Source organism: Chamaea fasciata, unplaced genomic scaffold (genome assembly GCF_029207755.1).
Source record: "Chamaea fasciata isolate MVZ Bird 193981 ecotype frontalis unplaced genomic scaffold, bChaFas1.0.hap1 SCAF_2, whole genome shotgun sequence".
Lineage (NCBI taxonomy): Eukaryota > Metazoa > Chordata > Aves > Passeriformes > Sylviidae > Chamaea > Chamaea fasciata.
Window position 1 is genome coordinate 1,038,287 of NW_027094087.1, and position 16,525 is coordinate 1,054,811.

The 16,525-nt window shown below is 48.3% G+C and overlaps 1 protein-coding gene across 3 annotated transcripts in view; it reads left to right on the plus strand.

Moving 5' to 3' along the window:
• Nucleotides 1-14,225, plus strand: part of RAB6A (RAB6A, member RAS oncogene family) — a 39,069-nt gene extending 24,844 nt beyond the window's left edge. Inside the window, exons 3-9 of one of the 3 annotated variants that reach the window (XM_066207403.1) lie at nucleotides 2,237-2,290; nucleotides 3,682-3,798; nucleotides 3,855-3,960; nucleotides 5,752-5,863; nucleotides 6,553-6,646; nucleotides 12,028-12,094; nucleotides 13,972-14,133. In XM_066207403.1, coding sequence (XP_066063500.1) covers nucleotides 2,237-2,290; nucleotides 3,682-3,798; nucleotides 3,855-3,960; nucleotides 5,752-5,863; nucleotides 6,553-6,646; nucleotides 12,028-12,094; nucleotides 13,972-14,036 — 615 coding nt within the window. In that variant the 3' untranslated portion in view covers nucleotides 14,037-14,133. Of the gene's footprint in view, nucleotides 1-2,236; nucleotides 2,291-3,681; nucleotides 3,799-3,854; nucleotides 3,961-5,751; nucleotides 5,864-6,552; nucleotides 6,647-12,027; nucleotides 12,095-13,971 lie in introns of all 3 variants that reach the window. The other 2 variants (XM_066207394.1, XM_066207384.1) reach the window with 2 other exon arrangements.
• Nucleotides 14,226-16,525: the final 2,300 nt, after the last annotated feature.

Below are 16,525 nucleotides of genomic sequence, written 5' to 3' on the forward strand. Positions count from 1 at the left end.
TGGGGCACTGACCGTGGAATTCCAATTGTAAAATCTTAATTTTAATCACTTGCCAGAGTGGCACTTCTGCGTTGGACTCTGCTCCAGGAGTTTACCTGCTCTTTGCAGCAGGATGAGCTGTGCTTCTAAAGGAATACCCAAGGCACAGCCAGAGAACAGCAGCCACTCCCAGAGTTTAGCATGAGCTCAAAATGTGGTGAGATGTAAAAGTACTTCAGTTTCCTGAAGTGTGTCTCCTCCAAGCAGAACGTGTTTCATGACTTGGCTACAGCTGGTGATGTTCTGGATACACGAATCTGAGAAAAATCTGTTCCCTGGTGCCTGGGAAGGATTGTTTAGGGGGGTGGGAGGAGGAGGTAATAGAAAAAAGAAGGAGAAAAAAAAAAATAAAACGTGATTCTCCTGTTCCTCAGTGTCTACCAAGAATCTCATTGAATTGAGAGGTTTCCCTCCTGCCTCCTTCAGTAACTCCTCCTTGCTGCTGCTAGGAAAAAGGAGATGTGGAGTTCTCCCTGAGCTGTGGGAAGAGCCACGCGTCCACAGTGTGGGAGGAGGGCTGGAGCACACGTCACTGCTCCCAAGGCAGCAACGTCCTCGCAGATTCCTCCTGCTGTAATTACATGGACATTGAAGGCAGTTCTTCTCTTTAAGCCGGGATTTCCCCCCTCCCCCAGTATTTTTTCTTTTAGGACTGCTCCTTTTCCTTAACTGAGTTTTGTGTCCCGGTTCTTCCTTGAGGAGGTTTGAGCCTGTGTGCTTTAGGATCATACGGGTGTCACCATGGAAAGGTGGTCTGATGTAACACGTTAAAAGATTGCAAAATCAGTGAGTGGCACTTGCAACAGTGAGAATTCCTAAGGGCTCCCCAGGTAGCTTGCATTTAGGCATCAGTGCTGCCTGCCCAGTTTGGGGGGTGTTAATGGGCTTGGGTCAGGGCCGTTCATCCAAACCCCTTGATTTTCCTGGAGCTGTGGCTGAGGTGAGGCTGTACCTCCTATTGTGCAGTAGCTGGTCACAAAAGCTCCAGGAATCTGGCCAAAATCACCCTGCCTGTTGGTGTCAACCCAAAGCAGACATTTTTGGGTGCTCAGGGTTCTCTGGAGACCCCTGAGAGCCCAGTGTTTATTGCCAGTGCACATCACACCCTGCTCACGGGTAACTGGAGCGGGAGGTGAGCTCAGGGACGATCTGCTCGTTCTGGACGTTTCTGGCAGATTTTCAATGCATGCTTTTCTGAAAGCTATCATTTGAGCATGGGGTTTTTATGTTCAGCTGTTAAAAATAGAAAGCTGCCATTTAATAAAATCCGTGCTGTGCATTGGATTCCTTTCGCTCGCTGCCGGATGAGAGGAATTCAGCTGTGTCCCTCTGTCTTATCAGGGAGAACTTGCTGTACTGTGTCAGAAACCCAAACACCTGGAACAAAACCCTGTGGTTGGGGCTGTTTGTTTTGCCAGGAGTGATTCTCCTCCATGGACATGTTGGGAATGATTTCCTTTGTGCTGTGGCCCCACATGTCACGTATCATAGAGGATCTGTTTTACTAAAAGTCTGGTATATAGAGCGTGCTGGAATCCACTCTTTGGTAGTGCTGCTTCCCTGTGTTCCTGATAGGACGGGCTGGGAGAGGAGAAGGCTCCAGGGAGACCTTAGAGCCCCTTCCAGAGCCTGAAGGGGCTCCAGGAGAGCTGGGGAGGGAATGGGGACAAGGGATGGAGGGACAGGACCCAGGGAATGGCTTCCACTGCCGTTAAGGTGTTCTCCAGGAAGCTCCCACTGGTGTTGGGAAGTTTGGGTGCAGCCATGCTGCTTTAGGATGAACCTAGCTTTAGTGGCTGTTAGGGATCATGTAGGTGTCTGCCTTAATCTGCCTGGAAAAGTGAAGATCCATGGAGATTTTTGGCAGCTGGGAAGAAGACAGGGTGCCCAGGTATCCTGGTTGAGCTCGGGGCCCCAATTTGTCACGTGCATAAAAACCCCTGCTGCTGCCCAGATGAACGTGTGGATTAAACTGTCAAGATGCATGAACTGGAGTCAAGCTGAAAACCTTTTGTGCTTTAGAAAATTCTTCTGGTCGTGGATATATTAAACAAATTGCTTATTGAATCAAGCTATATCTTAAAAATAACAACCCCAACCTGCTTTTCTTGCAGCTGCTGCTTCTCCCCTGAAAATCACTGCAGGTGTTCTGGCATTTTTTTTTTTAAGAGCTCTTGCTTTTCTCATCTCTTCACAGGCAACAATTGGCATTGACTTCTTATCGAAAACCATGTACTTGGAGGATCGAACAGTGAGTAAGATTTTGCTGCTTTTCTCTGTGAGCGGTAGGGATGAGGACCAGCATCTGGTTTTGTGCAGCCCACACTTCTGAGATCACTGGGAAGCACAGGCTGAGCTTTCATCTCCCAGCTGCTTCCAGGCTGACAAGTGCTGTGGAGACACAGCAGTGGGGATGGGGAATCATCTTTTGGTGTGCAGGGCTCTCAGGTGCAGTTTGGGAGTGGCACGGGGGGCTTTAGTGTCATCCTCTGTGCAGAAAGAGATGGTACAGATGATTTGAGGGGTGAATGATGGTGGGAATCTGGAGAAAAGGGGAACCGTGCTTAACCCCTTCAGCTTTTGATGCCACAAGACAGGAAGGTAAAATAGAAATTGCCAGGTGTGGCCAGTTAATAGCTGGCTCCATCTTCTTAATCCTCCTTGTTTAAGATGAAGGTGGCCTCTGATGAGTTCACAAATGAGACTAGTTTCCTTGCTTGGTGCAGTTTTAGCTCATCAAGTGAAATCACTCCTCTGTGCAAGCAAAGCCGTGGTTTCAAATGAGCTCAGATTCTTAATTAAGAAATTCAGCCTCAGTTGAGCTATTTGCAGAAGCAAAACTGCAGTGCTGCAGAAGCTTGTGGATAAACTCCCAATAAATGGGATTGCATGGAAAGCGCTTGAGGGATGAGATGCGCTTTCCATGGCCAAACTGGCTCTTGCACACCTTGCCATACACGTTGCTTTTAGTGTGTCTTGCCTTTTCTTCCAGAACCCTGTTGGTAAGAGCCATTCAGCCTGTCTGTGCCTGTTACTTTGCAGTTTAGAGTTATAACGAGCATTTTATCCTTGAAAAACTGATACGAGTAGCTTTCCCAGCTTTTCCATCAGCAACCATCCTTCATGCTGCTGGAGGTTGCCTCTGTGAGTCCTGAGGAAGGAGAGCAGAGCATGAAACTCTCGTGTAGGGAGAACTGCAGGTGATCATGTCACGGAATCACTGAGGCCGGAAGAGCCCTCCAAGATCAAGTCCAACCATTCCCCAGCGCTGCCAAGGCCACCACTAACCCACGTCCCACACACTTCCGAACACCTTTGGGGACGGTGATTCCATCACTTCAGCCCTAGCTTTCTTGTTGGTCCTCTCAGTTTGGAAGCTGAGCCATTCCACTCCTCTCCTTTTGGAAGGGAAGCACTTTTTGGGATGCTGCACCCCCTCTAGTCTGGCTGCTATTACCCCTCGGGCGAGATCGTAAGGAGACAGTGTCCTGCTGCTCCCAGTCCCCAGGCACCTCCTGCATGAGTTTATCCTTTTTATTTAGCTTTTTTTGGGGGAACAAAAAAAAGAAAAAAAGTAAAACATTTCTTTCCTCTTTTATTTTTAGTGGCAGTTTGGCTTTTTTAATTTTCTCCCACCCACAGATCAGGTTGCAGCTGTGGGATACCGCGGGTCAGGAACGTTTCCGTAGCCTCATTCCCAGTTACATCCGTGACTCTGCTGCTGCTGTAGTAGTTTACGATATCACAAGTAGGTATTTTGCACTGGGTTTGACCTTTTTTCTTATTTTTCTTGCTTGTTTGACTGATTTTGTTAGGTACGGTTGCAATTATGGGACACAGCAGGTCAAGAGCGGTTCAGGAGCTTGATTCCTAGCTACATTCGTGACTCCACTGTTGCAGTTGTTGTTTATGATATCACAAGTGAGTGGGGGGAATTCTGCATTTCTAATACTCTGCCCTTTTCATCCTCTAGCTTAGCTTTGCATGTCCTCTCACGTCATCTGCTTGGGCTTCATCCTGGCATGACAAAAACGTGGTTTCTTTGCTTGTTTCACACAAGCCCCGTGGTTGCTGCTGTTGTGATGTATAAACTGTCTCACAAATACCATTTTTAACCCTGCCCAATCCCATTTTCTTCGGTCCTCCGGTCCTGCCTGCTCTCGTTGCACTCTTCCATCTGCCTTCTGGTCATAACGTCACCTGTGACTTTTGGTCTTCATGTCCATGGGTATCTGAGTTCTCAAACTGGAGACTTTTGTAGCTCGCTCCACTTCATTCTCCCTCCCCCACCAAACGAAATCTGGGCACGGGCTGGCGGGGAGAACGCATTAACATCGCATTTTCCTTGGAATCAGCCACCCTCACGTGCTGCGAGATGTAAAACTTAACCACTAAGCCCTTACCCTTTAACAATTGCTCTTTCATTTCTTACTAAGGTATGTACATTTTTGTCAACTAAAATATTAGTGCTTCTTCAGCCCTGCTCCTTCTGTCCCTCCCCTCAGTCCAGACATCCTTAACTTACCAGTTCCTGCATTGACAAAGAGCAGAAATTCTGTTTTAGGGCAACTAAGCCTGCAGACAATTTCAGTTCTAAACCAGAGCTGACTGAGAACAATGGCCTAATTCTACACAAATGCATAAGTTCTTGTCCTTTGATTTATAAATACTAGAAGATTATGGCCAGAAATAGGGGCTTTACCTAGAAAAGCTCTAAGTGTTAAAAATGGCACTTGCCTTTGAGCTAAAATTACAGGTTAGCTGTGAACTCTGATTTTTTCCCTGACCCAGCAAATTCAATATTGCCAAGCAGTAAAGAGAATTAAGACTGGCAAGTGATCAAGTCTTGGCTGTCTAGCACGCAATATATTACTTTGCAGTAGAAGCCATTAAAAAAAAATCAATACTTTTCAAGAACTGCTGCAGAGGCCCCCCCCCTTTCTAAGTACTGAAGCTACTTTGGCTGCTCAGATGCTCTTTGTGTCACTAACAGGCAAATGCTGAGCTCCGTGGCAGCTTCCCTCCAGCTCCTTTTTCCCTGTGGGATGCAACTTCTCAAGTACCAAACAGTCTGGAATTCTTACCTTGCAGCTTTTAAGGATGTAGCATTAAATGCCTGTGAAGAGGTGAAATTTCTGCTTCTGGTTTTATGCAAAGATTTAGGAATTGTTTTGAAGGCAAGCGTTCAGTGCCGAGGGAGTCGCTGCTGTGTTGTATAACCCTGGGATTCCCCAGAGAAAATAAAAAGCGATTGATTCAAGTGTACAAAATGCAAGGCTGGGATTGAGGATTTTGAGAAGCAGCGGAACTGTAGGAACCTCTGTAGGTGCACAAGCCAGGAGCAGTGTAGAGTCCAAAAATTAATCCCCGCTCCCTACGGAAGACGCCTGATGTTGAACTAAAAAGTTAGGAACAGAAACACAGTGATAAGGCTTTTCATTTTAGGTGCTGTCAAAACCAAATTATTGATGGAGTCAGTTCCCTCCGTGGCTTTGAAGCCCCCTGTAATGAAGCACTTGCCCACCTGAAATTAATGCCAGAGCTTCCGTGTCCCTTAGTGGGGGAGATTCAGGGTTTCACTCGCTGATTCTTCATCACCCTCCTCCGCCGACTCCACAGAATGTGAAGCTTTTCTTTCCGAGTCCAGATGTATTTCCCGGTGAGCTGTGAGGGACACCTGCAGTGATAACCCTCTCCACTGTTCTCTGCTAGATGTAAACTCCTTCCAGCAAACCACAAAGTGGATCGACGATGTCAGAACGGAACGGGGCAGCGACGTCATCATCATGCTGGTGGGAAATAAAACAGATCTAGCAGATAAGAGGTATGGAGGAGTAATCCAGCTTTCAAGTGCTTTTCCTACTCTGCTGCTGTTTGCTCTTATGTTAAAGGAGTATATTTAAATTTATTCTTTTTTCTGGAGATGGCAGTGACTAGAGAAATCCCAATTTTAAACCCTCTTTGTCTGGCTAAGCTTGAATGATTTGAAAAACCATCACCAACTTGTAGAGATGTCAGGAGAGAAGGGATTGTTGACTACAGCCCACAGCAGTGCATGAATAAACTGGTTACAAATATTTGTTCTTAATAATGTTCCTGCTAAATGGGTGGAACACATATCCAGGGAGAAATGGGACAAAATTCCTCCCATATGAGATGGTTACACTCGGACCTTTGTCAAAACAGTTGGGTTTTGATGATTATTTTTGGACTGTATTGCTGATTGTTCAGACGTAAAAGCACAGCTTCCTGGACAGGGATTTGGGGGTGGTGAGCACTTGGCTGTTCTGCTGGAATGCTGAGCTCTGCTTTGGGAGCCAGGTGTGCCATGGAAGTGAAAGCGGTGATACCTGTCAGCAGCTCTACATTCCATGCAGGAAAAAAACCCCAACCCTTTAAGTGCTTTCAGATAAAGCACCTTATGGGTTTTTTTTAAAGTGTAACAAATCTTAATTATTAAGGTATTAGTCCAGGTTTGGTTTTTTTCTCCTAACTCTGCGTTTTCTTCCCCAGACAAGTGTCCATTGAGGAAGGAGAAAGGAAAGCCAAAGAGTTGAATGTAATGTTCATTGAAACTAGCGCAAAAGCAGGATACAATGTAAAACAGGTGAGTGGCTGCTCTTAAGGCACCCTTGTTAGAGGAGCACTTCCCTGGATCTTGGGAAACCTTGGCAAAAGGGGCCAGTGGGAATTACAGTCCACACACAGTGAGCAGCACCTCAGAGCTGAATTGTTGGCTGAGGTTCTGAAGGATCTCTGACCTTGCATCGCATGATTTGGGGCTTCCTTCCCCTTAAATAACAGAGGAGTTGTGGAAGCAGCTTTGTGAGTCCAGATTCACACCTTCCTGGGGTTTTGATAATCCAGATTTGCTGTTTGTTTAGACCGAGAGTGAGAGTCGGGCAAGCACAGGTCTGAGGACTCTTTGTGATTCTGTCTCAGTGAATGAACAAACCAGTGAAGGAGGAGCCTGATGGCTTAAAATGCTTCCAGTGCACAGGGAGACAGAGCAACTGCTGTTCCCACTCTGTTGGAAGGCACTGGAAGTGTCAGCAAATGTTCCTGGACAGCCAGAGCTATTTATTTCTAGTAGATGATGAGTCGCTTTTGAGTTGGGGAAAGCAGTGAAAGGTCTTTTGAGCTGATGGAACTGCAGAAAAATGAGGATTTATGTCCTGAGATGAGCTGTGGCTCTTTAAATTCAGGAGAAGACATAAGTTCATGGGTGTCTCCGCAGAGCAAACACACGTGTGGAATGCCATGTTCAGCTCCTTGTCCCCCAGGAACAGAAGGACCTGGAGCTGCTGGAGAGAGCCCAGAGGAGGCCCCGGAGCTGCTGCAGGGCTGGAGCCAGGCTGGGAGAGCTGGGGGGGCTCACCTGGAGAGGAGAAGGCTCCAGGGAGAGCTCAGAGCCCTTCCAGGGCCTAAAGGGGCTCCAGGAGAGCTGGAGAGGGACTGGGGACAAGGGATGAAGGGGCAGGACACGGGGAATGGCTTCCCACTGCCAGAGGGCAGGGATGGATGGGATATTTGGGAAGGAATTCCTGGCTGGGATGGTGGGGAGCCCTGGCACAGGGTGCCCAGAGCAGCTGTGGCTGCCCCTGGATCCCTGGAAGCGTCCAAGGCCAGGCTGGATGGGGCGTGGAGCAGCCTGGGACAGTGAAAGGTGTCCCTGCCCATGGGTGGGAGTGGCACTGGGTGGGCTTGAAGGTCCCTTCCCGCCCAAACTATCAGGGATTCTGTGTGTATGGATGACATGCAGTTGCACAAATGGTTTCTATGCAGAAGGGTACCAGGAGTGATAAAACAGGATTATGAACTACTTCATGTTCTAGACGGGACTAAAGAGCCTGTTATTAAAATGCCCCTTGACTTTGTCTCTACGTAGCAAAATGATTCCCCATATAATGGGATAATTATCACCCACCATGGACGTGTTGCCTTCCAGGGTCCCCCAATTATCCTGCCACAACAGAGGCTGCCTTGTAATTAAGGGTTGGATTCTGTGCTGCAATCCTTAATGAGTACTTAGACCTGGGGGTGTGCACTGAGAGGAGTGATGATGATGATGATGATGATGATGATGATGGCAGTGCTCTATGCTCCCTCTTTCCTTGAGGGAGTTTCTGTGCCCTGCCACACTTCCAGAGGTTCTGCAGCCAAGCCTGCGAGGGAGTTGGGAACCCTGAGGATTCGATGGTGTGCAAAGATATGAGTGGATATTCAAAACGAATTAAAAATGGATTTTCTTACAAGTTTTGATCCATGTGTTGCAGGCGTGGACTGGCGTGCTCAAGGATTTCAAAGCCATTCTCTATTCTAGAATATTTGTAACTCTCATTTTTATTAGTTTAATAAGTAGCTGTTTAAGCAATTATCAAAGGATGACAATATTTTAATACCATCACTTGGATAGTTCCCTGTTTCCTTGCAGCTTCTCTGTTAAATTGTGTGAATTTATTTTAGTAACTTAGCGATAAATTCTCTCCCAGTGAAATGGGAAAGTGCAACCGCAGAATGGATCCCCTTCCCATAACCTGTGTAAAGTCCTTAATAAGCTGAATGCAAATTTGACCTTCCCGTAACAGACAACTTCTCTCCACAGTATATTCTGATCCTGCAGAACAATCAGTGTCTTAAGTTAATTTTCACACAGAATTTTCATCCAGAAGCAGCTGAATTTCTTGTCCTGCTCGGGGAGGGAATGGCTGTGACTTTTCCAGCTGCTCCTCGTCAGTGGGAATGCAGGGGACTTTCGTCCTTGGGTGCTGCTTTTAGCTTCTGGTTCATCCTTTTCTGCTGGAAGGCAGCAGAGAAGAGGGAAGGGCACTGCCTCCAGCTCCCTGCAGATCCGGAGGGCCTGGCTTTGTGCTGGGACCCCAGCTGGTGAGATGCTCTGCACTTCCAACAGCAGCTGTTCCAGTGCCAGGATCTTCTACCAGCAGAGAAGCAGAGGGGACCGTGCTGCTGCCAGGCTTTTTCTGCCATCCCCTGTCTCAGGAAAGGAGGGAGCTCTGAGGATGGCACCTCAGTGCTGGGTGCTGTTGGATCTGTGACTGCAGAGCTGTTTGCATCCCCGAGGTCCTTCACACCTAGTTAGTGTTCCCTCTGGCTTTGGGCAGGGGGTGTTGAAGGGAAAATTAGTGGCTGTTAGGGAATAAAAGTGGTGGTAGTGTTATTGTGGGGTTAAACTGATGCAGCAGAGGGGAAAAGATTAGCTTTTGGATCCTGCAAAGACTGATTGCCAGGGGAGCCTTAAGCTGGAGGAGAGAAGTAGATAGCTTGCTCCTTTTAATGCAGACAACTGTAGTCTCTGATTCATTCTGTCAGCCCTGAATAAGCTTTAAAAGACTTTGCGATTCCTGCCCTGTCTCGGCAGTCTGTATTTCAGGGAATCTTATTGTTACTCCGTGGATTTCATGCCCAGAATATGTCAGGGTTCATTTTGCTGTCTTGTAGAGAGAGAGGGGAGGGGGAGCCCTTGAATTCCTCCCTCCAGCAGTACCTGGCACACTCCACGCTGGCCCTGGAAGAGCCAGGGGATGAATGTGGTCCTTGGCAGAAGAACTTTCTCATGGCAGCAGCTCTCTGAGCACAGCCCCTCTGTGACCCTGTTCTCACAGAGCTGGGCTCTTTCTGCTGTCTTCTGATTCTTATCCATCTGATGGGCAAGAATTATCCTCAGAGCTGCAGCGAATGAGAATTAGGGAAAGGTTTTTGTTTGCCTCGCGCTGGGGAACAGGTTTCTTGCCTGGCTTTTCCATCTGGACACTGATCCTCCTGTCCTTTCCATATTGCTGCTGGAGTGTGGCTGAAAACTGGTTTATGCCTGCAGTCCTTTGTGGCCCTCATCTGTTGGGATTTATTGGCTGGAGTAGCAGGAAAGGCGCAGTTTGGCAAATGACTCGAAACCGGTGGTGAGAGATGAGGCTTTTTTCCAGAGTTTCCATCAGGAAGCAGATTGCAGAGTTGAACGCTGAGAGAGAGTTTGGGTGGCTTTTAGTCTTTCAGCTGCTGCACTTAACTCCTGCCTTGGAAAAAAAAAAAAAGTCCTGGATGCTCATCAATACTTGTGTTTTTATACCCACACAAACATTTAAACATGTACATGTGTGTACAGACACACACTGGCTCGGGGCTGACAGCACCAGGAAGCTCGGAGGGCCCTGTGGGAAGGCTGCTTTCCAACCATCAGGAAGTTTCCCTAATTGGATTTATTCACATATGCTGGGGCTGATAAGCAGAAGGTTAATAAAGAAATAAAGTTGATTTTTCTTAGTTGGCAAATTCCTATTTTTAGGCTGATAATTTAGGGGAGAAATACTGCTAAAAGCATCATTTTATTCCTGGTCTTAATGTAAAGAAAGGATTACTGTATTTTAAACTGCCTTTCTGTCAGCAGTGTGGTTCGAATGCAGGAATTCCAGTTGGTTCCATCAGCTGAGGATTTTTTAAAAACTCCTCACCCTTCCTCTGTGTGGGCACTCCTGCTGTTGGTTTAGGTAGAGTTTAGCATCTGGAATTCTGTTACTTCCTAGTTGGCCTACGAGGATTTCCCTGAGGTTTTCAGGGAGGCTGGACGGTCCAGGCTAATGCTAAAGGTTCACAGGAACACAGGGCGGGCGGGGGGGGGTGTACTAAGATTTTTATTTTGGAGCTGTTGGCTGAAATTAGGGAGTTACGTCAAGTTCCGACTTCTCAGACCCCTGTCCTTGGCTCAGATTCCAGTGCGTGTGCCGGATTCCTGCCAAGAAAGATCCCAGACACACCTGGGGGCTTGCTCCTGGTGAGCTTGGAGGGGGCTGTCCAGCCAACAAAGTCACCTTGATTGTGTCCCCAGCATCACTGGGACACTGGGAGCCCAAGTGGGGAGAGCCCTTGGGGCCCAGGGGGCTGGTCGGGTACTCCCGTTCCTGATGTAAACAGGCTGGCAGTGCCTTGGCTGGGTTTTCTCCTGTGGAAAGTGGGTCACTGGGAATAAGTGGTTTAGCTTTGTGTCATTTGAGGAGAGGCAGGAAAACGTGCAGTAATGGAACGCGCCGGGCCTGACGTCAGAGCCGCACCACGCGATCCGGGGCTCCCGCGCCGCGCCGGGGATGCAGAGGGAACGCCCGATGGATGGAGGGCGTCCTGTGCAGGGAGGGGGACAGGCAGCTGAATTCAGGGCAATTCTCCTGCGTTAACAGTGGCCACGTCTGAGGGGTCCTCACCCAGGGGGCCGAGGAAAAGCCGTGTGGTGGGAATTACAAGTCCGAACCTCAGGGGCAAAGGTAGGGAATGCAGGAGGGGGAATCGGTCCCTTTCTATCTTGCCTCCTTCGAGTGGAATGAAAGCATTAGGAGAGTTTGGAGCTCAGACCTTGCTGGGGAACTGGAGGTAGCATTCGAGGCTTTGGATGCGTTTGTTCTGTGCTTTGTGCCCTGGATGTGGAAGTAGGATAACCACGGAGTGGGCACCAAAAGATGAGGATTAGGTTTGGGCACATTCCTTTGTCTGTTTCATAGGAGCCTTAGCCACGGATAGGTGAGGCTTGGAAGAAATCCTTTCCATACCTCCCATTTTTTGTCACTCTTCCATGTGTGTCAGCTCGGCCGGTGCAGCGACAGGCACCTGGATGGTGTGTTTGCCTTCATCAGCATGTCCGTGCTCCTCTGTAATCCTCTGGGGAGGTGCAAAAATCTAGTTCCCACCTGCCATGGAGAGGATTTTGGGGTGCATGGACATCCCCGGCAGGTGTGAGGTGAAATGCTGGATCCCACCCATCCTATTTGCAGAGGAGGTGCAGGAGGTTTGCTGCTCGCAGCTGCCTGATCTCCACTAACAAGAGCTGTGCTTTGCCCTTTTCTAGGAATAAAGGTTATATTTGGTGTCAGGATTTTGGGGCTGAGCAGTGTAAATAGCGCTGGGGGATGTGTTGAGTCATTGTTTGAACTGCCTCAGCCGGGGGCAGCCGTTGTTTTCATCTGTTCCCTGTGTGGTTCTTTGCAGCTTTTCCGACGCGTGGCAGCTGCCTTGCCCGGGATGGAAAGCACACAAGACAAAAGTAGAGAAGACAGTATCCTTTCTGTGCCTGTGCCAGGCGTTCCCCCGGACGAGGAAAATCCGCCGCAGCCCTCGCTCAGCTCGTGGACATCCCAAAAAGAGGGGGAATAGGGGCAAGTAACCTTGGAGCTGAGGAAGGAGGATTGGTGGGTTGGAAGGCCGGGGGCAGGGGTGTTGAGGGTGGAGGCAGCAGGGGAAGGAATGGCGATCCAAAAGGATTCTTTGCTTGGTGCTTGAACGTGTGGAAGGTGGGAGAAAACAGCTGCAAAGAGGTCTGAACAAAAACCCCTGTGGTTCTGGCAGATCTGAGTGGCAGAATCCAAAACCAAACTGTCCCGGAAGGGGCCTCTGAAGGCCCCTTCTCTGACCCTCCTGCTCAAAGCAAGGCTGACTCCCAAACTGAGCCGGTTTCTCCAGGTCACATTCAGGGAAACTTGGGAAATCCCCAAGGATAACCTCCCAGGGCAGCCTGTCACAGCCTGGACCCCTGGCAGCATCTCTGGTGGGAGGGAGAAGACTCAGCTGATGGGATCAGTCTCAGCCAAGGGAAAGCAGGTGGCACAGGGGATGGACAAGGCTTGAAAAGCAGGATGGCTACACTGCAATCACTGGCCAGGCCACTATTCCATGCTTGGAATAGTGGCTTTTCCAGGGTTGTTGGTTTTATTTGCATCAGGGGTCGTGGGGCTGGTAAATAGAGGAGAAATTGTGCCTTGGAGGAAGGAAGTCCCAGGAACTGTGGGAGTGGGACAAGTTTGGCACTGAAATTCCATCAGAGCATCCGATGGATGGGGGAAAGAGGGATTTGGGAAGCTGGAGATTTGCAGCTGCTGAGGCACAAGCTTTGTGTGACAGGGACTTGAGTGGTCAGAAATACTTTGTTATGCAGATCCCCAAAAGTTTAATGAGCGACAATCTTTATTAATGAGGGGGGATAGAGTGCACAGGCAGGGGCTGTGGCAGGGAGTTTGGTCACCAGTCTCTAAATGGGAGTGCATTGAGGGCTCTGGGGATTTGGCTTCCTGCAGGCTGCAGATAGCAGGGATGGATAGCATCCTCTCCTAGGCAGCTGCATTAGGATTAATGGGGGCACTTTTGCAAAACGTGGAGGGTTCAAGGATCTTGACCCATTCACGCTCTGAGATGAAGCTGGCAAGGCTCATGTCAAGCATCTCCAGCTTAAACACACTTCAAGCTTTAAATCAGCCAAATGGACCAAACATTGGAGATGAATTGCCGGTCTTCTGTTTCCATTTCTGTGTTTATTTTCTCCAAACCTCTTTAAAAAGCAACTTCAGCCCCCTGAAGAAAGAAGCTGGAAGTACCAGCTGTGTGATCTCCTTGCCTCTGTGTTCTCTGATAAGGGCAACGCTGGAGACTTGTGGTGAACAGCTCTGAGCTGGGGATTAGCATTCAAGGCTCCTCCTGGGAAAGGCTCTGTGAGGCTGGAGCTGTAGGGCATCCGCTGGGAGTTCGAGTGCTGCAGAGGGAGTCGCTTATCACAGGCAGGTTCTGAGCAGCCAGCTCTGCAGTGACCTTGTGGGACATCGGCTGTCGCTGGGAGGGGGAATCCAGGCTGGGGGCAGGGCCTTGCTGGCTGCTGGGGGGAGCGGAGAGGTTTAACTGAGCAAGGGAGAGGTTTCGCGGAGCTCTGGGGGTGAGCAGTGTGCAGTGGTGCCCAGGAAGGGGTGGAGCCCCCGTTCCCAGAGGGATTTAAAGCCGTGTGGATGTGGCACTTGGGGGCATGAGGTACCGGTGGCCTTGGCAGTGCTGGGTGGACACTGGTTGTTCTGTGTTTCTGTGGGAAACACTGAAAATGCCATTCAAAATCCCGCTCTTGGTAGGGAAAACGGAGCTGGAGATCTGTTTGCCTTAACTTCCTCCTCCCAGTGATTGACATAAAACTGGAAAAGCCTCAAGAGCAGCCTGTCAGTGAAGGAGGCTGTTCCTGCTAATACCATGTGGCTTCCACCTTTCTCCAGAACATCACTGCTTTCCCTCCCTGTCCTCTTCATTGACTGCAGTGTGAATATTGGCTTGAACCTTCCCCTTTCCGTAATAACGTATCGCAGTTCATCATCGCTGGCTGTCTCGTGGAGATGATCTTTAGCTTCACAAGCACACCCCACACACACGCACACACACACACCAACAAAATGTCAGTGTCTTCATTATTTATAAGAAAAAAAAAGAAAAAAAAGCCAAAATCTTCCACCGTATTCTAGGTATAACTTTAAAAAAAACAAAAAACAAAAAAAAAAAAAACAAAGGCAAAAAAAAATCCAAACAAAAAAAAAAAAATAGGTACAATTTCTTAATATTTGTTCCTTTTTTAATATGTTATGATATTGCACTTTGAAATGATGGCAACTGAGTAAGTTTGGAATTGGACCTAGACGAGATGTATGTGCAGAAGAAGGCTTGCAAATCTGACCCATTGGATTTCTCCCAGAAACTGGGAATGCGTAGACAGCAGGCGGAATCACGGTGGGAGGCGGCAGATGCCGAGGGTTAAACGCTTATCCTTGATAATTAAACACAAATTAACCCCAAGCTCTTAATTGCGTTGAGCAGAGCGAGTCTGCCTGGTGTCCAGGCCCAGCCTGGCCTTAGCAGGGCTTTGACACCCCCGGCTGCTGGAGCTGGGAATTCTCGCCGAGGCAGCGGGGACACATTTCCAGGGAAGCATTACTGGGAAATACGGACGGGCTCTTTGGAATGAGTGGCTTCTGGAGGATTTGGGGAGGAAGGAAAGGGTGGATGTGCATTAGCAAAACACTTGCAGGAAACAGGGAAATAGTATTTCGAGTGCAAAATGAGTTTTCAGAGCTTTTTTTTTTTTTTTTCTTTCTATGTAGAACACCAGTGAAGTGAATTATTACTGCCCAAGAGATGGGAACCTAACGGTTCAGCTGTTTGGAGGAGGAAGCATTTTGCTTCTTTGGGTTTTTTTTAGGGGAAATATTGAAATCAGGACTGGCACTAAAACCTGCCAAAGCCGATTGAAACCTTGGAAATGGGGGAGAAAGAGGGAAGAGCAGCTGGCTGCCCCAGCAGAGGGGGAATGGCACCCGCTTTTCCAGAGCGTGGCCATAGGTCGGTGGGGAAGGGGTGTTTACTTTGATCCTACAGAATCCTAGTTGAGGCATCTTAGATGGAAAGGGAGGGACTTGAATAGGATGGGAACCAACTTCTGATTATGCAGATTTATGCCTTTATTTTTTAGCTCCTTTTTTTTTTTCTTTCCTCTTTTTTTTTTTTTTTTTTTATGTTCAGTCTTCCAGGTTGGTTTAGTTCGGTTCTCTAGAGCTGTATAGTTTGCTTAAATAATTAGTAATCTAGTTTTCTATGGAATTCGGCTCACAATTAACCCTTTTTTTCTTTGATATTTATTTCTCGGCTGTCATTTTTTTTAAAAAACTCTTTTCAGTGCTGATTTTGTTGTTTTCCTTTGGCTGAGGAATCTGTGTAGAGCTTTGCTGATGTTGCGAGATGTAGCTACCCGAGAAACACGGAATGGAACACACTAGAAGTGCACCCTTTTAATCTTTACTAGTCATTGTGAAGTTGCTGTGTAAGTTAATAAACACAATTGTAAATACATTGTTTGCTGGGCGACTCTGGCCGAGTTACAGTGCAGGAAGGAATTCTCGAGTCTGTGTTGCGATTGCGAATTAAATGGACAATTGCAAGGGAATGTTCAGGCTCCTCCTTGGTTCTCTTCTGCCCCTCTCTCTACCATCTAAAATAACCACCCTGGGGGAGAGGAAGGGAATCGTCCTCACCACCACTTTCCCCAGGAAGCGGGCATAAAAGAGTTGGAATTCTTCATTCCTGAGGTGAATGCCAGGCTCATGCCCTGCCCTGGGTTTCTAGCAACTCTGCACAACAATAACTTAAAGGCAGAACGAGATGTAAAAGTGCTTTTCTAATGCAATATTAAAGGCGAATTTTTTTGACGTGGCATGTCTTGAAATAAACATCAATGATATGTGACAAAGGATCATTCTTTATTTAAAAGAAACTCTCTGGGGGAAGGAAACCTGGCTGCTTTTCCTTTGTTGTACTGTTCTTAACCGTGCTGAAATGCTTCATCCTGCTGCTTCTTCCTTTGCTTTGGTTTGGTTTTTTCTCCTTTGGTTCTCCGCGCAGCTTCTGTTGGTCTCCATTTGGCTGTTCCCCACAAGCACATCCTTTTTTCGCTTGCTTCTGATAGAACCGGCCCCCTCTGCTTCCCACAGTCCCAAGCTTTAAGCACCGGATTTAAGGAGCTGGCTTAGCCCATACGGGCTCTGAGGGACCAGCAGCCTGGATGCTTTTCCTGGAAGACCTGGGAGCAGGTTTGTCCAGAACTCGCTGGAAACAGAGGTGTGGAGAGCAGCGTTCCCACAGCTCCGTGTTCAGCACGGCCGGGGGCTGCAGGAGCGCGGACGAGGCCCCTGGG